We start from the raw sequence: 22,401 nt of genomic DNA, 5'->3' as shown, positions 1-22,401 counted from the left end.
GTGAAGGGCAGTATTAAGTTGAGCCCGGGCAGAGTGTCATTGAGCTCATTCAGATTCTTTGCGGCATGCGTGTAACCATGACGCTCCTCCAGCCAGTGATGGAGCCAGGGGGAGGGAGGACAGGGTTGCTATGGTCACGGCGACAAGGAGAGCGAGGAAGGTGGTGCTGCGCCTCACCTCTCAGGGATGTGGCAGGCCTGCGTTTGAAGGGTCTGTTCGCCGTGTGTCTCCATAGTGCACGTGTGTGTGTGTGTGTGTGTTTGCTTTCAGAAATAGTTTGGAAAGGCTTTGGCAGGATTCTTCAATAAAAAAACTAAAACAAAACAATAAATACAATAGCAGAAGGAAAAGAAAAGAAAAAGACATTTACTGAACTAGTTTTTGCTCAGATTTAATATACTGTGTTTTATTTCTTTGTTCAGTTGGGACAACGCATATTATGCACATGGAATCAATTATGGCTCCAATTCTCAGATGTGCTCCACGGGCAGCTGCACAATATGAAGCCATGTAAAATTAAGCACAATAAATTCGACATTGCAGTCACGCTCCAGCCAGGAGATATTGGCAGAGCTGAACAACACATGTGAAAACCTCATGATAACCCACAGTATCAAGGGATGATAGCCGATGCTCAGAGGGACAGCTGCTCGGAGCAAAAGAGAATAACAACATCCACGCTCCACCACAACAACAACCAGAGTCCGTGGCAACATCCGGCCCCAAAAAACATTCATGTCACAGCACCGTCTCTATCACTAGACAATATGTAGGTGCTGTGGTTAAAAACATATATTTAAACTAGAGCTGTCAAACGATTAAAATATTTAATCGCGATTAATCGCATTTTGTCATAGTTAACTCGCGATTAATCGCAATTAATCGCAAATTTGTATCTATTCTGAATGTTCCTTCATTTATTATTTTTCCATAATTTTACTTTCGTTTTAATGCTCTTATCAACATGGAAAAGTGGATTGGCTTGCTTTATGCAAATGTTTTATATTATTGAAAAACAACATTGCCAAACAGGGCAGTACAAAATAAAATTATAAAGTGCACATTTCAGGTAAACAAGGACTCAGCCTATAGTGCAGTTAAACCATGGCTTAATATTTTCTTTTTTTCAAGTCTGCTGTGAACATAGCAGTCAGTCCTCTTATTTCAGAAACAATGAACCATAACAGTTAGGTTACCAATAAAAGGTAAGCCTACTACTTCTTTGCTTTAAGCTAGCTACTCAAACAGACAAGCAACAAATAACAAACAAACAAAATACACAGGCAGGTGTCGGCCTACTTTGAAATAAATGAAACACAGAACTTTGTAGGGCTATTTGAGTCCTCCCCTTATTTGTGGAAAATTTATGAAATAAGAAGTATCCTATTTTTAAATAAATAAAAACATATAGCTGCAGCCTAATAGTGTAACGGACTGGGTTTATGTTTATGTTTGGTTTTGACGTATGCTCAGTAAAACACTGTTGAAGGAGCGCTCTGATGTCTGACGGTCAGTGAAGGGGTCTGGGTGGGACATGTGACTGTTTGGACCAATAGGATCGGGGGATCGGGGATCAATGAGGAAGTGTAGTGTTGATGTCTGCGAGTGACGGAGTAACAGCGAGAGGTGCACATGTTCGTGTAGAGGAAAATACCAGTTACTAAACCACGAAGAAGTTCCATGTCCTGTGGGACGCTACAATAGCTTTAAAATATATATTTTAGGTGGCGAAATATTACAACAAAAAGCGAGAGCAGGTCAGACTGGAGGCGAACACAGATACTGAAGATGCAGCTGCAGCTCTGCTTTAACTCGAGTTAAAAAAATTGACGGCGTTAAAATGGGTTTGCGTTAACGCCGTTAATAACGCGTTAAACTGACAGCCCTAATTTAAACAAAAAGGAGCAGTTTTTGTTTGTCTTTGGGTAACATTATTTGTTTCAAGTTTGTTTGAAATGACAGTTTGGTTGAATGGGTCTATTAGTACAATACCAGTACTCAACGTATTAGATATAATACCAACATTTTAATTTAGGGTTGACTCCGTATTAAACTGTGATATGATATATGCAATATATAAATGTAATAAATGTACTCCCTCCCCCCACACATAAGACAATCAGACTCCATCACATCATTCAAGTCCCAACTAAAAACTCACCTGTTCAAACTGGCATACTCTCTATAACTGGACCCTGTGCACTTTTTAAGTTCTGTTTTAATGTTGTTTCTATCTTTTATGCTTTTATCTTTTTATCTTGTATTATTTTTATGTAAGGTGACCTTGGGTGATCTGAAAGGCGCCTCCAAATAAAATGTATTATTATTATTATTATAAATCCTTTGTATCATATTTGATATGTTTGTTTATATTCTCTTATGTTTATATTGTTTGTTTAATTATTTTTTACACTGATGTTTCTATTTGGACTGTTATCTTTCCCATTGTGAGACTGGGATTATTTAGTTTGATTTTATCTTAGCGATAGGAATTGTTGCATATAATCTAAATATAGATGATCTCAAATCAGTTTCTCAAATTCATTCACTTATTAATTGATATTCATATGAAATGAGATTTGTTTCTGCAATTAATCAACATATTATTTGCACTCAGAGTGCCATAATCATCCAAATAAAGTAATAAGGTATCCACTGTCTGTAAAACCAGTCACATCTGGATTAGTTTGACCTAACATCTTATTTTGCTCGCATAACTGCCGATGTAGATCATTTCCTGTCAAAGCAGCACATATTTTAGCTCGCAACATGTGTTGTTTTGGATTTCTATATTTTTGGAGGATTTTGTTTCAGAAGCTTCTGCTGTTTCCTATTATTAAAAACTTCCAGTTACATGCCATTGGATATCCAGAGTTGAGAAGTCAGAGGCAACTTGCCGATGCCGTTTGGCCCGACAGATGTTTCATCATGCGAGACGCTTCATCAGTTCCACTCATTATTAAGTCAGGGAGCGAAGCAACAAAACAGCTCAAAAAAGATCTGGGACACATCAGTGGCTTCAAACTCATTGGAATTAATGACATATTTCCTTTTTCAGTACAGTAAGGGTGGATGTATGCATCCCATTTGCAGCCTCTGAGAATAATTAGGCATTTCAGTCTTTGAATAATTTCCAAGGAACTAAATGCCTGTTGAAACTGCTGGGCAATTTACTTTCTACCTCTACATGTCTCGAGCTGCTAACTACAAAACAGCAATTATCAAGGCAGTTTACTTGCAACGGAGGACATGTGCTTATGAAAACTCCTGTGATCTATTGTTTTCCTTCAGTGTGGATAATTAGTCTATATGACAAGGGTACAAATACAAATACAGTTTGTACAGCGTGTGCTTGAACAATTCAGACCTCCACATTTGAAAGAAAAGCTTACAAATCAGTTGTATCACATATTTCAATGGGTAGGAGAGACAGATCAGTATATCACGCACTGTCATCGGGCTAACGTGTGTGTTTGTGTGTCCAGTCCATGGCCGCGCCCCCGTCCCCATGGCAGTGGTGCGCAGGGAGCTGTCCTGTGAGTCCTACCCCATCGAGCTGCGCTGCCCCGGCACCGACGTCATCATGATCGAGAGCGCCAACTACGGCCGCACCGATGACAAGATCTGCGACTCCGACCCGGCGCAGATGGAGAACACGCGGTGCTACCTGCCCGACGCGTACAAGATCATGTCTCTCAGGTCAGTGTGTACGCACGAAGCACAAAAGCATGTGAGGGTGAAACTCCGCAGCGCTTGTGTGTCGAAAGTTTACCTCAGGTCTTACTTTGGGAGAGGACTGCGGAACTAAATTGGACCACAGTGAAAATAATTAAGGCTGTGTGTTGCTTTGGAAATTGAATGTGTCCCATGGCAGGCTTTACTGCAGAATGTGCAAGGTTGACTCACAGCGTAAAGAGCTTCGGCCAAAATAGCAACACTCTGAATTGTTTTAGTTATTTGAAGAGAGGAGGGGACAGATTTCTCTCAGTCCCAGAGACCCTATAACCACAGTAAATGTTCAGTTTCAGCTGTTCGGTGACTATTCATCCTTGAGATTCATCAGACGCTCTGTCCACACTAATGGGGAGAATTTGCAAAACCACATTTTCCCTCTGTGTTTGGGTCCACACTCACACACACACACACACACACACACACACACACACACACACACGCACACACACACACACACACACACACACACACACACACACAAACCCAGAGCGTTTTAAGTCACAACTTTCTTTGCGCATGCCAACTGCAACTTTGTGTGTTCGTGTGCCAGATACAATGACAACAATGGCGGCTATGTACCAGTTTCTCTACATTTGGTGAGCGCTGCTAGCTCCAGTTACAAGTTTGCAGCCAAATGTAGCGCTCAGTGCAGCACATTATCGTCATTCACAGACATCTGGCTCGCTCATTATTACTTCCACAAATTCTTCATTGATGTGGACTTCATCACCAGCCACTGGCCAGGAATGCTTGTTCGAATGCTTGAGGGTGTTTTTTTGTGTGTTCTCCTCTGGACAGAGACATTTTGTAAAGTAAAAGTTGCGGGAATGGAGATTAATTCATAAACAGAAGGAGAAAATGAATGACGAGTCCATCATTACTCACGTTTTAACCCACTTTCACAAAGTTGACCAGCAACATTGTGAGACACCACAGCCCTGTCCGACTTGTGTGTAATGGGAAAATTAGAAGAGAGGTGATGGGAAATCTATTGAAACCCAGTGTAACCTGCACCCCCTCGCCCCCCACATTTCTGCCTCTCTCACTTCCTGTACATACAGTACAATGCCAAACCACCGCAGAACCTTATCAGACAATGGTATTACTCGGGTAACACTTCCTGTACAGCTGGACAGTGTGACCGCCTCCTCTCCTGGCAAGCTGAACAGTACCAGTAGTGTGTGTGTGTGTGTGTGTGTGTGTGTGTGTGTTAGCGAGTGTGCACACGCATGTTTGAACCACACAGGAAACTGGAGAGGAACCTCTGAAGCTCTTTTTTTCCTTTGACTCTGAATTATGGAAAAAAGACTTGATTCACAGACTATGATCCGGTGCTAGCCGTGTCCTGCAGTCCAGGAATGTGTGAGCGGTGAAGTATGAAGCTGTACAGGCATACCTGCACTTCATCTGTCTTCTCTGTTTGATTCATCTCAGAGGAGGAGGAGGGAAGAGAGGCAGAACACATGAGGACACAGACAAGGATGAATTAATGAGTCATATTTCATACATGGTAGAAAACACAGGAAATCTGCTTCAAGTTTCTCTTTCAATAGAAATTACAATGTCTATTTTAGTCTAGTTTATTCTATGACAATCTTTTTAATGTTCACTGATGCCAGTAAGACCATTAAATCATGTGTATCACTAAAGCTGTTGACATGAACTCCGGAAAAAGGTTGGTACAGTGGGAGTTTGTCTTTCACATGTGAAGGACGCAGCAGGAGATTCTTCAATCAGATGTGTTCCCAACAACGGAAAACTGTCAGTTTCAGGGGAGAGGAAATAACAAGATAACACGTTTTTGTGTACAGCACATCGACACCGGTGTTGGCCGTCATCACCAAAAGTTCTCGAAACTCGTTGTCTTTCCAAGTTGACATCTTTGTCTGTGTCTTCTACGTGTGTCATTTTCAGTCTTTGATTTTTTCGACTAGATCGTGGTGACTTCTTCGGGTAATATCTTGAATTTTTACCAGGCGGCTGACAGGAGAACCCTGCAGATCAGTCTGGAGTTTCTCCCAAACGGCCCTGCTGGATAATTTCAGGAGATTATCTGGAGTTCAGTGCATGTCAGGAAGCCGCTTAATTGAGACTTCATAGATGCGGGTTAGGTATCATCATTTTATGAGCCGAGTTTTACCGAGCAGACATTTTGACATGTTACAGTAGAAACATCACAGTAATGAAATTCATGAGTCCCACCTAATGGAATTCAGCCATCAGTTAGTTTATTTCATTATTTGTCTGTGATTTCCCTGCTGTGAAATGTCAAAATGTCTGCTGTGAAAAAGGCCCTGTACAGACACACACACACACACACACACGCACACATATATATGTACATATCATAGCACCTGTCTCTGTCATGTGCCGGTGCTCTGATTGCGATTGCTTTGGCTTGGCCCAGTCTCCCCCACTCGCGTCAAGCAGCTGCAGCGTGTGTGGCCACTCTCCTACAGGCCCTCATATCCATAATTTATACACACGCAGATCCACGCAGCATGTGCCACACACCGCATACGCTGCCCAGGGGCTACACCAGACTTTAAGCTCCAATTAGCGAAGCCAGAGGCCAAACTTAATCTGGAGGGATCCTCTGCGGAGGTGACTCAGACAGGAAACAACTGTTTATCACTTACAGTATATTTTCAGCGTGTGTTTGTATGTTTGTGTGTGTGTGTGATTGCCGCAAAAGGCTGTGAATGACACAAGCTCAGATGTAGTCATGAACCCAGTAAGGGTGTTTCAGGTAGACGCACACAATGAATCATGAGTGTTGCACACGTCTAATGCGTGTTTGTGAACTCATTAGTGTGTTTTGAAGGCTTTATCTGGGGCTTTTGTAGTGAATTGCAGCGGGGTTCATTTGTGCATGTGTGTGTGAATTTCGCTCCTTCCCATATTCTCACACATCCCTCCTCTTCAGTCTGTTTCAGCCTGTCGAGTTTCCACTCTCTCATTCCCTCTACGTCTGTATCGTCTTTGGCTTTCAAGCCCGGCTCAACGGGCTGATAAAATCAGAGCATGTTCCGCCTGCCCAGTGTTTCCTCAGTATCACATTCTCTTTTTGTTTTCCTCTCTACCTCTCTCCAAGGCCAGGGTGTGTGTGTGTGTGTGTGGGTGGGTGTGCGTTTGTCTTTGTCAGTGCATATGCTTGTGTGTGTGTGGATGTGTGTGTGTGTGCCCGTACCACATAATTGGTCTTGATATCAAAGCTTCATATCTCCAGAGGGTCTCACAAGGCTTCTCAGGCAACCTAGAGAGGACCTGATATCGCTGCATTTCCCAGATTATCTCCCCACTGGGATACACTGGGTTGAAGGGGAAACGAAGCTGCGGCCATGAAAGTTACGCTTAATCTGTTATAGCGATAGACTGGCCTCAGTTCAATGGCTCACTCGGCTTTATCAGGTCTTGAGCTGCAGCACTTATTTCAAAGTGGCTACCAAGCTTTCTTTGTTTTAACTTCTGTTCCTTTTAGGTTTTAATTGTATTATCTCAATAAGAAATTGTCCATATGAGCCATGTTCTTATCACTGTGTTAGTATAGCAGTTATTGAGTCTCAATATTAGTGCACGTAAAAATCCTGCCTGCTGAACACTCCATTTCACAGTATATCTCGTATCTTCTAACCCTCTTATGTGTTGTTTATTTACTGGACATTACAAAGGTGACCGGCTTTAAAGTTCAAGTGTGTAATATTTATGTGAAATGGATCTATCTATTTATAATAATCCCTGTACAATTACTCCGGAAGTTATATTATATTATAATTATATTTAATTATATGTATTTATTTCACCCTTACTGTATAACCGTAATACTCATACCTTTTAATATTTATCCCTGCACTTCTTTTCTTTCTTTTCTTAGACCGTCGCACTGTTTGTATTGTTTTGTGTTGTGATGTTTTTTCTGTGTAGCACACTGAGAGCCACTTTACCAAGTCAAATTCTTTGTTTGTGCAAACTTACTTGGCCAATAAAACCTGATTCTATTCTAAAAAAAAATTAAAAAATAATTTTAGGTTTAGGGTTAGGGTTAGGGTTAGGGTTGTAACACAAAATTCAATTTTTACCCTAACCCTAAAAATTGAATTTTGTGTTACATCTAAATTGTAGGAATTGTTGTTATCTTTACCCTAGAATGGGCCCTTTATATTGAAATACTCTAAAGCCATGTTGGCTCGGCCAGGTCGTGGTAAGGTTGAGTGTACAATGTAAACTGGCCCTGGGTGAGAGTTATATCAGGGAAGCAGAAGCATTTTTTAAAATTTGGGTTGTTCAGTTCTGCACAGGGAGAGAGCTGCCAGCCAAAATGGTGGAACGGCTGCAAGTCACAGTGATCTACTGACATAAAAGTGACTTGATGGCTTCCACGGAGATGCTTCTCAATGCACTCCTTGTCCCTCACTGATACTTGAGTGCTTCATGAACCGAGTACCTTTCAGCGCGCACTCTCTTTGGGCACTGATTCCCTCTCTCACACACTCACACACTCCATGCGCACTGCACACACACACAGGTATTCCGACACTTGAGGCCGTAAGTGTGGACACTCGGCAGAATGTGTAGGCACTGCACACACTTGCTGCCCCTGCCACAGCTTCCATGTTAGAAAATTACTTCTGGACTTCAAACTGACTTTCCCCTGACACTGCTCAGCCTCTCCCACCTTGTCACCTTGTTTGCCCTTCTCTCCCTCCCGTCTGTCCCCCCCCTTCTCTGTTGCTCTCCACTTTTCTTCTCCTTCCCTCTTGAAGAAGTCCCTCAACACAAAGGGAAATCACTTTGACAAGAAAGACAAGGGTAAGGAGTAGTACCCCCCCCACACACATTTTTTTCTGCTCCCCTTCTCCCCCTTGCTTTTGGAAGTGTTGAATAACAACATGCTTTATTTATCAGTTCCCTGTCTCACTCTCTCTCTCTCTCTCCCCCTTATGATATCTCAATTTCTGTCAATCCATTTCCAGTTTTTCCTCACTCCTCTCATTTCTCAAATTGCCTCTCACCCCCTACCTCCCACCCACACTGTCACTTTTCCTTTCTCCCTCGCCATCTGTTTTAGTTTTCATCGCCGTTTCCTGTTTTTGTCATTCAACTTTTTTTTCCACTTTCCATTGCTCAGAGGAAAGGTGAAGTTCAGACTTAAAGGCAGAAGCTTATGTGATGCAGCACGTTGTCTGTATTTTAAGACCCCTGATCATTGGCTGAAGGCTGTAGAAGCATCCTCTGTATTAAACCCTTTGATGGCTCCAGGGATCCAAGGTGCACATCATTGTAAACACATATATTCACCAGCCCTGTGTGCACACACACAAATAATTACCCATGCATGCATGCATGAACATGCAAGCTTGCTCATGCATTCATGCTCACAGAAACTCTCTTGCCCGTGCACAGAAAGACACACTCAGAGAGAAACTGAGAGAGTTGCTCATCACATCCAAGGCTCGGTCAACTTCTTCTGGCAGCCTGTCTCTTCAGAACTGAGTCTCAGCCTTCAAAGCGCCCGGCTAGTGTGTAGCTGCCGTGGTGTGTGTTTTGTATGTGTTAGCGAGTGTGCACACGCATGTTTGAACCATTCACACGGGAGAATGGAAAGAAACCTCTGAAGTTTTTTTTTCCTTTTGACTCTGAATTATAAAAAAAACACTTGATTCATAGACTGTGATCCGGTGCTAGCCATGTCCTACAGTCCAGGAATGTGTAAGCAGTGAAGTATGAAATCATACAGGCATACCTGCACTTCATCTGTCTTCTCCGTTTGAGGCTGATTCATCTCAGTAAACAGAGGAGGAGAAGAGAAGAGAGGCAGAACACATAATGACTGAGACACAGATAAATTAATGCACTCGACTTACATAAATCCTATGAATCTACTTTATCATTACTCCAGCCCTGTGTCGCTACGACAACAATATTATCTGTTGAGAGTTTGCACTGAGGCAGCTGAGGCGGTGCGTGCTGTGTGTTTTGTGTGGGTCTTGCGGAGGTGGACTCACCATGATATCAACAATTATATCTTGTTATATTATTTATCACAGATTTGCATCTGTTTATATCTGTTCACTTGTCTTTTCCCTCCATTAACTCTCCTGCTTCCCACTGAATGAGGTCATATCTGGAAATGTCCTACTTAATGTGTGTGTGTGTGCTTGTGTGTTTGGTGTACGCGTGCATGTATGAGCTTGTGCTGCCACCCTTATAGTCGCCATGGTTACAGGAGATGCCCTGCGGCACCCTAGGGGCCCGACTGTCACCCAAGCTCAGTGCGGTAATTAGGCCCTACACACATGCATGCTGTGCATGCATATGTACACACACACACACACACACACACACACACATGTGCAGATGTAGGCATATTGAGAGAAAACTAAGAAGGGAAGATATATTTAAAAAAGACGGATCCTGACACACAGTTGTTCCTGAAGCACACTACGTAGAAATTTTTATATGTGATGGCAATGAGAGCAAAGGTTCATCACATTATATTGCTGCCCTTTGCTCACCCTCATTATCCTCTGTATCCCCCCTCACACACTGAGATACATCCGCCCGACTGACAACTGTTGTTCTTCCAAATCCTCTGTATTTCCACATGTCAGAGTCTCCGAGGTCTGACCCTTTTCTGCTGTCGCGACACCTCTGCTAACCTTAGTTACCATGCTTCACCGAGCACCTAAGCTATGTGGCTGGCTGAGAATAGTTTGAGAACGGTCTAGACACCACACACAACCTCTCTATTTCATTCTCCTGCTCCCACATACACACACCAAGTCTGACACATTCAGAGACAAACATGTGAGTCAGTGCCTCCGACGTGCTGGCATGTAGGAAGTGACTGACTCGATACTTTGACATTGACATTGAAGTGCAAAACCAGACCAGGACACAAAACTCATCCCTCTGTCTCATGCACATGCACATGCAGTACATGCATACACACAACAGCATGCATCTCTTTTGCATTATGATGCGAGGCAGGCTAAATCCTGCGAGACAGCTTCTCTGTTTGGCGTTGCTCCATCGTCTTGACGGCTTTGGTGTCTTACACGCTCCTCTGCTTTTCAACAACCAGGAGAGACAGCCCAGCTGTCTGAAATGCTACTCGTCTTTTAGCTTTTAGAAGGATTTCAGAGTTTGTGCAAGCAGGTGGTCTTGGATTAAATTCTGGAGAAAGAGGTGTCACACGGAGAAACCCACACACATGCACACACGGATGTATGGCTGAGAGAAACACAGGGAGACCAGCAGAGGAATGTTGCTAGGTGGAATCAGTAGAAAGACTCCCTGAGTGTGTCCTGGAATCGGACGACTTGGAAGTTGCTATGGTTACCATTGGAAGAGGAGAGCACAGGAGAGGAGAGATGGCGGAGTTTAAAAACTGTAGCTGCTTGGCTGTCTTGTTTGCCACTGCACAAGAAGATGCAAAATTATTTTTAAGCAGATTGTTTTTTGCAAAAGAATTAAGTATACCAAGACAATATCCTGTGAAAATACATTTACAGCTACAAAGGTTTAATTAAGAAGCATCATATATCCAGTTTCAATCCAAGTAGCATTTACAGTCATTTAATCTTAGATAAACATCTCTAGCAGCCATGTTGAAGTGGTATCATTCTTTTCTCAGCAAATTAATTTTGCTGTTGACAACCTTCTTCACTCAAAAATTTGCATTGAATGTGAAAATCAATGCAAATTTTTGTCACATTTATGCTTTCTTAACAATGTCGTTGCAGAAATGTCTCCACTGTTTCCCATTTGCATACAAATGCTCCGCTGTATCCAGAGTTTACAACTTCCTGATTCTTTAAACAGCTTTCATCTCTTCACGAAAATGTGACAGCACAAGTGGGCGATTTTATTGACTCGACTGTGAGTTGTCAGTCGTCATTTTCTATCATTGACATCTTTCAGGCTAAAATCCCAAAGTGCATGCATGAGAATATCCGTTGAACACTTTGTTTGACAGAAGCTACATATTGGAGTGTACAAGACATGCTCAGACAGAATGTGAGAAAATAGGTGGAGTGACATCCTCCAGCCAAATATTAATAATGCAACACATTTCAAAGCTTTTTTCCCAGTAGGGAAAACAACATTATATTACCTGTGGCCTGTCTGACAGGCTGCTCGAGAGCTGACAGACATGCAGGGACTGCAGAGAACTGTATTCACACAGACACCCACATATATATATGTGTGCGTGAGGCTATATATAAATATATATATATATGTGTGTGTGTGTGGGAGAAAGAGAGAGACAGATCTGTCATTTTTTATTCCAATTGTGGTATGGTGGTGCTGGCACAGGATGTGATGCGTCTGCCTCACTATACCCCATAGACGCACACACAGCTTACTCACACAAACACACACAGACGTCAGCATGTCTCGCTCCGCTTCTCCGAACTCTGTCAATCGCGATTCCCTGCATCGCTCTTCATTTACTTACTACATCCAAGTTCCCCATGAATCCCTCCACACACACACACACACACACACGCTCACACACACACACACACACACACACCAACCTCCCCACGTTTTATTCCTCCCATTCAACATCCATTCCCGTCACTCCATTTGTCCATCTCCAAACAGCGCACTATATATGTGTGTGTAACGACATCAGGGAGCTAATAAAGCTGAAACGAGGCCAGTAGCAGGAGAATCTCATATGTGGTGAGTGCGTGTGTGTGTGTGTGTGTGAGAGAGAGAGAGAAAGAGAGAGGGAGAGAGAGAGTATATGGCCGGCCTAACAGCTTTTTATCCTGTAGCGGGATACAGTAACTACGCTCTGTCTGCTGTCAAATGGGTTTCCTGAACTCCCGCAGGACATAAAGAGTCCTGCTGAAATTCATCTCTCTCCCCGTCCTTTTGTTATTTTATGTTTTTCCAACTGCCCGACTCCCTCTGCTTAATTTCCCCCAGTTTGGGGATTTCAATTTAATTTCTTTTTCAGAATGTTTTACAAGCTTATAAAATCTGACATGTTTTTCACCATGGGACACATTTTCACGCTGATGAAAGAAGCATTTTTTTTATACAAACTGAGTCATTTTGTGTTTTTATGGATAATTTGGACTACTGGTGTAGTGAAATTTATAGTGGTAATAGGCAGTCGTGATTCTTGTCATCATCAGGGTTTACTGTGATTGTTTGAAGAAATAGATGTTGGCTAAACCAACTTTTTTTAATTTCCTATCAAACTGCGGCAAAAATTGAAAGAACAGCAAATAATGGAGGAAACAGGGGATTGATAGACATTACATTTTAGACACCACTGAGAACGGACAAAATATATTTTTGATAAAAGAAAAGTCGACCATGTTTATGTAACACATAACTGAATGTCTCTATGATAAAAACTCCTTTACCCTCAACTCCTTTTTCCTTGCAGGTAATTTCAATATGTGCTTAACTCCCCACGGCCCCCCCTCTAATCTACATCAGTCCGTGTTTCTGTTGTCCAGCTGTCAAATGCAGAATATATTATTCAAAAAAATATTCTTCTCCGCCAGCTACCCCACAGTTTGTGAGAAAAAAAACAAGATGTTGAAGTTATGCACACCCTGAGTCTATATTGCATGTTCCCACCACTGCACATCTCTCAGAGGGAGCTCTGATAAGAGATGTGTCAGTATTGTGTACCATCGATGTTCCTGCTGGTGTGAAAATAGAAGCTCCAAGATGCTCAGTAGCACACTTATAAAAGATGTTGCAACAAAGTGAAGGGGCGTAATATCTGTTCTTGAATACCTAGTTTTGCACTTTTGAAATTATCACTACAAGAGCGCAGCACATACATCTGCCAAGCCCAACATGCCCCTTAAAATTTAAAGCTACCACTTACAGAAAAATGGTTCCCTAAATATGCCTGTAAAAAAAGATCACAATGTAAAAGAAAGGGAGGGAAAAATCTAGATCAACCACCTGAATTATCTGCACCTAAATTGAATGGCCTCCCTCCCGTCCCATTCTGCATCTTCTTAAGAGTAAATTGTAATTTAGACACTAATAATTCTTTATAATTTTGCATCCTCACTGAGAGAGTCCACATTTTTGCATTTTTAAATGTGATACATTGCAATGTTGGATTGTTAGCAGGCAGTTGCGTGCAGGCCATGAGCGCTACTTCTGTGTTAAAAGTGTAAATTTATGAGGCACTTTAAGAAACATAAATTTCCTCGAAATAACATTCATAGACAGCTAAACTGTGTTTTCTCAATTTCTCCGTGGTGGCAGTGTGATCGCTGGCTGGATGGTGTTCAGAGACAACAATGTTTTTAGTGAATGGAATGGGCTTCACACCCACAGGATGCCTGTGGTTAGATTGAGGAGAGATTGTGGTTTTTGGTTAAATGCAAGTAAACATGTTGCGTTTGAAGTCATCATGGTTTTTTTCCCCTGATCTTTCCCTAACTTTCATGTGCTGTGAACGCCTCAGCACAACCAGAAAATAGTTTAGTTATGATTTAGTCACTGCAAGTTTGGATACAAATACTTTGTTTGTGAACATTTTACTTATGCCTTCATTATGTTTCCTCCAAAACGTATTTGTTGTTGCTAATTAGTTAATTAGCTAAATATAGTGCACTGGTAAATAGAGAGATTTCAGACACAGCTTGTTTGTTTGATAAATGCGTTTGGGATTTTTCAGACGGCGCTCTATTGTTCTTCAACATTCCCTTTATGCAGTGTTTTTTGATAATGATCATAATAAGAGTTATGATGATAATAAAGAGGATTTAAATGATCAGCCATCATCTTACTGTAGAATTTAAGGGAAGTAGAAACTCAGGATTCTGCTTGAAAGGCAATGTCATTTAAAATCCCTCTGATATTCAATACAGCAGGAATAGCAAGAAAAATATGGCCTTATTGCAAAGCCTTCATCAGCTGTATATCCTGTGGCTTCATGCAACAAGATAAGGATGTAGGATGGAAGCTAATGGCTGGACTCTAATAGCAGATCACAGGACCAGAGACAGGAGTGGGTTTAAAAGGTTTCATGCAGCCTACAAGATTATGAAGAGAGTAAAGAAACAAACTCTGCTTATTATTTGTTCGAGATTCCAAAAAAACATCTCCTGAGAACCTGAATCCCAGCAGGGGCGGATCCAGGGATGGCCAGAGGGGCACTGGCCACATCTGAAATGTGATTGGCTACTGAAGTGCCCCTGTCCTGTCAGCAGTCTTTTTTTAAATCTGCACATGCTTAACAATAGCAAAACTAAATATTAAAACATTTTAAAATCTTGCTAAGCTTTTCTGAAGAAAACAAAGAGCTCGAACTAGGAATGTGCACCTTACTGAATCAGGAATTTTGCGGGGATGTTGGACCTATAAAATCCCCCCCACAGTGAAAATGTATTCATGGCCAAAGTTTAAGAAAAATCCTAGATCCATCACGGCCAAATCCACTCGTGGAAGTGTGCAGGAGTGAGCGCGTGGTAGAGGATCTGGGGTGCAGGCAAAAATAACAATGGTCAGATTAAGTCGAAAAGGTATCGTAAAAAAATCAGAGAAGTCGGCCGAAGCATTTCTGCTGCCAGCTGAATGACGATCTGGCAGAGTCTCGTTGGAAGAGCTCATCCTGATCGTCTAGAGCTGTTGATAAGGGGTCGGAGCACAGGTGTGGAGGAGGATTGGCGGGCGATCAGGAGTGTGGAAACCTCGTCCAGCCACGAGCAGGTGCAAGAATGGAATAGGGTCCAAACAAACAAAGCAGGAAAACCAGACAGTAACAGTTACAACAGCAAAAAAGACTGTCCATATTTCTCCTATCTTATTGTTTATTGGATATTTGTGTGTCTTCTTAGCTGGCTTGAATGAATCTCTTTTCACGTGATCTCTAGGCCAAACATCGGGGAAATAGCTTGAACATAGAGCTGTAGTGAGCTTTATGGATAATGATAAAATCAGGCGACGATAACATCATAACCCATCATTGTAGATTTTCACTGGTAAAAGTAATTTTCTTCTTTGCCTAAGAAGGTGTTTCAAAAGTATGAAGTGGCAGGTGCCTCAGTGGATGCAGTTTTGTCAGAATGGGGGAAAGTAAAGCTCAGGAATTAGCTCCGGATAAGACAGATTTGAGAAATGCTGAAAGGCTGATTGCGCCGAGTTAACACCATGACTGCGAACAATTCCAATCTCGGAATTACCCGTGAAGATAAATACTAAAATCTCTCCAAAAATAATACCTGCGAAGATTAAGATAGGATAAGATAATCCTTTACTAGCCCCAGTTAGTGGAGTTGAGTTAAAGGTTCACATACTAGCTTCCCCTGGAGCTTTCAACCACATCTCACAGTCCTCATCGACAAAAAGAATCTCCTCTGGCTTGGTTCAGTTGGTTCACATGAGCTTGGAGGGGACGGGCAAGTTGGTCATAAATTGTGGAGTTAGTGGTTCAACCCCTGACGCTTCCTGTCCACATGTGAAAGTGTCCATGAGCAACATCTTAAACCCCAAATTGCTCTAACGAATAATGATGGAACCACGTCACTTATTTTTTCATATAGTGCAGTTTTTCATTTGATACATTCACAGTTTGATATGAATGAATTGTAATTGTATTATTGAAAAGTAGTAATTAAATCTGCCAAGGAAGTTATGTTGCTGTTTGTGTGTCTGTTAGAAAGGTTAGAAATGGGTGAAAGGGTATATAGGGTGTTAGCCTCCAGGTCTGAAATGTTCCCGCAGCGTTCTAGAATGTGTAAAAGAAGTGTTTGTATGTTTATTTTTTCCCCGATTTCAGGCGGCACAGTGTCTATAAGTGTTTGTATGTGTACAGTATGTTTAACATACACTCCAGGAAGTCTATATGTGTCGAGCGTGCTCCTGCTGGGTTGGAGATGACACACGCAGCATTGTCGGATTGTCTGACAGCATCCGAATGTTGACTTTGCCGGGGCTTTGTGTGTCACTCACTCTCAGACACCTCCTTCGGCTCATGAGGATTAGTTCCCAGCTCTCACTCGCTCTGTAATTATATGGCTCTTTCTACACATCTGCACACAAGCACATGCAGGCACATGTGCGCGCGCTCTCACAAAATACCGATTCCCTTTCGCATCTGCTGACAGACGCAGGCGAGCGCTGGCACACATTGGGCACACAAACACACACACGTACCCACACACACACACACTCTCAGCCAGCGTCAGCCTCATCAAATCATCAGGCAGTCAGTTATGTTCATATGAGGGATGGAGACGGAGAGACAGAGACGGAGTGAAGGGGGGGGGGTCTGCCAAACAAAGTGAAAAAACATCAGAGAATATAACAACAGCATCACCCACTGCAGCAGCATCAGCTTTCTCTCTGCCTGCCTGCCACAGCTCGGCTTTGTTAGTGAACAGTTTGTTTGTGTGCGCGTGTGTGCGCGTGTGTGTGTGTGTGTGTGTGCGTGTGTGTGTGTGTGTGTGTGTGTGTGGTTGTGTGTGTGTGTGTGTGAGAGTTACACATTGCAGGGAAGACAGCCAGTAGGCAAGGCGGTATCCAGGCCACTGCCTTGTTTTGATGTGGCCATGCTAATTAAAAAGAAGCATTTCTGCCAACACTGTGAAAAACACATGAAAAATACAGAGCCGTTTTGGTATGTGTAAAAGGTTGCAAAGGTGTGTGCAGGGGCCACGTGCGCATGTCGTACGTGTGCACGTGTTACTGGACGCAAGGTCGGAAATGGGGGATTTTATTGCCGATGTTTTTATGTTTTTTGGGCTCATGGATAAACACATTGGCAGAGGAGCAGAGAGGAAACAAGCGGAGAAGGAGCTGGAGGTACTGGGGACGTAAGGGAGTCTTTTTTGGATCTGACTCAGACGACTGGCTCAGACAGAATGGTGACGTCAGCACAGGCTTTACTGAGGATGGAGGGATTGAGGGAGAAACAGGGAGGCTAGAGATGACGCCCTGAGGGAGGCAGGGATGAGAAAGATATTAAGGAGGGAGACGGCAGAGGGAGAAGGAAGCCGGCAATAAGAGGCCTACCACGTATATCTGGGTGTGACTTCAGAAACTGCAGCTAAGTGGGTTTAAGATAGATAAACAGACAGCAAAAAAAAGAACAGACAGTGGAAACGAGAGACAAAGAAAGAGGAGCAGAGTGGAATAATTCCTTGGTTGGAGGGATGAAGAAGAGCTGAAAAAGAAATTGCTTTATTATCTTGGCTTAAGAAAAGGAAGGAGGGAAAAAAAGGAAAGAGAAAGTTTGTGCAGACAAAAATAGCAGGAGTGATAGCAGAGAGATAGAGCGTGCTGAGGATAACGTTGAATCTTTGCTCTATGCGCTGTATTTAAAACACCAGTCAATAACCTTCAGTGTTTTATGACTCAGCCGTGAATGTTCTGAGAACAGGGGCTGTATCTTGCACTATCATAAAGCAGGAATACACACACACAATCACATTTTCCCCCTTTTGCTCTCTTTGAACACATTTGCATCTTTTATTTCTCCCTGCATCGTAGTTATTTATGCATATCTTGACTCTGTATAGTGACTTTTTCGATGCATATGAGGTTTTTTTTGCGTCTAGTGGAGTTTTTCTCCTTTGTCTGCAGGAAAACATTTTTTTAAAGTCCTTTGGGATTCACAGTGAAACCAGAGTTTCTTTCCCTTCAGTAGGCTTGATGGATTGGTCATCACACACACACACCAACTGTGATGTCGACTGAACGCCTCTTTCTTTCACACTCCTGCTTGGGGTCTGTCTCCCAAACGATAGGTGTCACCGCTGAGAAAAATACAAATGCGAAGAAGAAACACAAAGGGAACAGCTTTGGCACAGATCTGCTTCCTCCAGTAGGACTGTTCAGTTTTTTCCATACTTTCCTGCAGAATCCCTTTTTTGCAAGTGTTCATCTGGAAATGATCAATCCTACATTTGCACCTTTGGCATTACATGTGAGTTTTAAAGCTGTGTCTCAATTCGGGGTCGCATCCTTCACAGGCCAATTTCTTCCCATTGGAGCAAGAGACTGACCCATTTCACAGGCTCCTCCAAATGCCGCCGACAAATGTGTCCTTGTATCTCATTCCAACATATCCCAGGATTCATTGCACTTTTTGACGAACGATTTTTCGTTGTTGTCATGGCAAACGACAAGATGTCCAGGAGTATTACGCCTCAACACGACGGAACAGCTAATGGTACACACGTTAAATAAACCAAGGGGCATTAAAACCTACTCGTCATGTCCAACTGCAGCTCTGTTGCTAGGCGACAGCTGTAAGGGTGGGACGAGCTGGTGATGCCGATCACGGAAATCCATGTGATCGTGCCAGTCGTGTCCATTGGTGGGTGTTGTGAAGAAAGTTGTCAGTTTTGTGCCCCCCCCCCCCAGTCCACAACTTTGCACTGATGACAGGTGACCGATGATGAAGGCACCGGGGCAAGAAATTAAAAAGCACGGAGGCGAGAAAAGCGAAGGGAGGACGAGGGTAGAGAAGACTGGCTGGTTATTGTTATTAGAATATGACAGACGTCCAAACACATCGAGTTTGAAACCTTTTAAACTCCAGACCCCCCCCCCCCCTGACCTGGGACACACTGGTCAACAAATAGATCCCGTTATACACGGCGCGTGGTTCTATTTCCCCTACATTGCGTTCCACGTGTTACATCCGACTATTGAATAAAAATTAAATTATCTCTCATGCATATTTCATTATGCAAATGGTTGAATGTGATTCTGAAAGAAGGGAGACTTGAGGGGTTTGGCATGCTCATTAAAAAGTATCTCAGCGGAAGAATGGGAATGTTTTTAATATAAATGTCGCCTGTTTGACAGGTGTGCGGAGAGGCGAAGAGAGAGAGAGAGAGTGGTACTTGTGGCACACAGTGGTACTAATTGAAAGGAAATATTGGGACGAGAGGGGAAATCGCTCATCAGCCCGATTAAATTGGCTATAGATACATTTATTTTGCTGTAACTTATGGATATAAACTAAAAGCTCATTGTCCAATGTGATGGCTGACAAACAACGACACAAATACTTTTTTAGCTGTGAGTCTTGTTTGTACTCTGCGATTCTGCCACATGGAAAATTGATCTAAGGCATAAAGGAAGAACATGTGCAACAAGAGGAGAGAGAGGATACAGGATTGTTTTTCCCCTTGTTTCAATCAGTAGCTCTAACTATTTCTATGTGTGTAATAGATTTTCATCATATCTCAATATCATGTGCAATATCCCATATTACTTACTCCTTTTACCAATGCTACATACTAGCTCTTTGTTTAATATCGGTTTTACTGTGTCAGGTAACTTCCTTAGCTTATTTTAGTCTCATATTTTAGTCTCATATTTTTATTAGGAGATGATTCTGCATTACTCTGTGTACACTTTATAGGTATATTTCATTTAAAACACACTTTATACTTTTATCGTTTTTCATTTATATTTTTAGACTTGATACTCTTTTTTTATTTACTGTATTCTATTCTCTTCTTTTCTATATTGTTGATACTGCAATGGGGAAAGCTGGCACAACAATTTCCTTTGGGATTAATAAAGTCTCATTTGATCTTATCCGGACAGTGAAACCTCCGAGCAACTGTGTAAACTCTATTGATATTAAGAAGGAGGCAAAGGAGGTAAAGATGACCAAGAGGGAGAGTTATATAAAAAATAACAGCAAACATAAGTGAACCTTGGATGGGTATTCACTGCACGGTTTTAGCTGCACTATTTCCCCCTTGCATTGGACAGTAGAAAGGCTGTGATTGGTAGCCATGTTCTAATGGTATTACCACATGTAAAACCAAGACGGGAAAAGTTTTCTGTTTTCACTTAAAAGTAAATCTATCCCCATCCCGAGCCCTTCGTCCCTTTCCTTCCTCAATATATTGAAATATCTTCACGTTACACTGAGATAAATTGGTTCTTCTAGGTGGGCTGGCATCCAATGTTATTACATGTATCTATCATGGTAATGTATGGGCTCCAACTGCCCCCCCAACAAATCATCCACGGTTGTGCTGCGGAGCGGTCTCTGCATGTTTAATTCACACATAAATGTCATGTGTGTATTTTTACGCATTTATGACTGCAGACGCACACGCGCGGTCACACAAACCCCCCCGGAGGCACGTAGTACACACACAGAGTGCGGTGCCTTAGGTAACCTGTGTTAATACGAGTGTTAATACGAGTGAGAAATACTTACTTTTTGTGTGTCAGATGAGAGCGAGCCCCTCTGATAATTAGAATTAATTATCCAAAGACTGGGGGCAGGATACTCTTAAAGGCATAGGTTGTTGTTCTCACTGCACACACACACACACACACACACACACGCACACACACACACACATACGCCTGAAGTGTCCTTGCACATTCCTTGCAGTAGCCACTATGGATCCCCTTGTGTAGAGCTGAACACAATGATTGTATTAGTGTGTAATGTTCAGTGGCAGGTGTACCAGTGTGTGTTCTCTTGTCAGTCTGAAGGGTCCTTCAACACAGATGACTCTTGACTGTTGAGGTGGATAGTGAATTATATGAGAGGATATAATCCATCTCATTGTACATCACCTACTGTAAATGTCAGGGTCTTTACTAAAGGGTCTCAGCCTTAGAAACACACTTTCAGTTGTTTGTTGTGGGAATATATTCTTGCTCCTGCTCGTGTTCATATCTGCCTCTTCACTCATCTTCCCCGTGCAGATGCAACAACCGCACCCAGTGTGCCGTGGTGGCTGGGCCTGATGTCTTCCCGGACCCCTGCCCCGGCACATACAAATACCTGGAGGTCCAGTATGAGTGTGTCCCTTACAGTAAGTGATCTTCTGTTTTCTACTATAGCAGCATTTTATGATCTCGTGTGTATATTTGTCTCATTTTTAATGGTTTGCAGTGGTTATCACTGAATCCCAGTTGGGCCGGGTCTTTCTATGTGGAGTTTGCATGTTCTCCCACTGTTTGCATGGGTTTTCTCTGGCTAAACATTGGAGTTGTTATCATCACTAAGGTCTAAATCAAGATTAATGTATTTGTTACATTTGCTTACCACTTCAGGCGCAGTACTTGACACTAGTTCGAATGCACACATTGAACATTCTTGCCGAAGGCTGCAAGTAATCCTTTACTCCATTTTGACTTATTTTTTTATAGTTTTAATGAAAAATTAACACCAGTAATTTGACTGGTAGATTAAATCCATGTGGAAATCTGTGATGACACGGCTCTCTCCAAAAGTCAGAGGTTTGATGGATGACAAAGATGGATCGGCTCAAATGACGACAGATGCCGATCTGACCTTTGACCTTGTGATAACACAGTGGGGGAGGTTGTGTCTACTGAAGCGAAACATCATTGGGCCATTGCTGTAAAACAAAACTTTTTTCTTTTTACTAATATAGTTTCCCCCCCGAAAATCTAGGTTATCGCTTTCTGCATAATGAATACATAAGGGTTCAGGTTGGAGATGTGGATTAAAGACATCTATTTGTCATTGATGTTTGTCTCCCACTACTTTCCAGCCTGGAGGATTTGTCTAAAGGCAAAACTATAATGCAGCTGCTGCGTCTGGTCTTTGAAAAAGTTTAAACTCAAACGATGTCCCTCGTGTTTCCTCTAGTTATTTTCACATCATAGCGATGAAAACTACTTTGTTCACAAGGAAATTAAGTTCAATTCCCCCCCCCC

At 42.4% G+C, this 22,401-nt stretch overlaps 1 protein-coding gene across 1 annotated transcript in view; it reads left to right on the top strand.

The window, feature by feature from the left end:
• Positions 1 to 22,401, top strand: part of adgrl3.1 (adhesion G protein-coupled receptor L3.1) — a 98,467-nt gene that overhangs the window by 5,344 nt on the left and 70,722 nt on the right. Inside the window, exons 2-3 of the mRNA XM_061084795.1 lie at positions 3,486 to 3,699; positions 21,421 to 21,530. Coding sequence (XP_060940778.1) covers positions 3,486 to 3,699; positions 21,421 to 21,530 — 324 coding nt within the window. The remainder of the gene's footprint in view (positions 1 to 3,485; positions 3,700 to 21,420; positions 21,531 to 22,401) is intronic.

Source organism: Limanda limanda, chromosome 2 (genome assembly GCF_963576545.1).
Source record: "Limanda limanda chromosome 2, fLimLim1.1, whole genome shotgun sequence".
Classification (NCBI taxonomy): domain Eukaryota; kingdom Metazoa; phylum Chordata; class Actinopteri; order Pleuronectiformes; family Pleuronectidae; genus Limanda; species Limanda limanda.
This window is presented reverse-complemented; position numbering and strand designations above follow the sequence as displayed.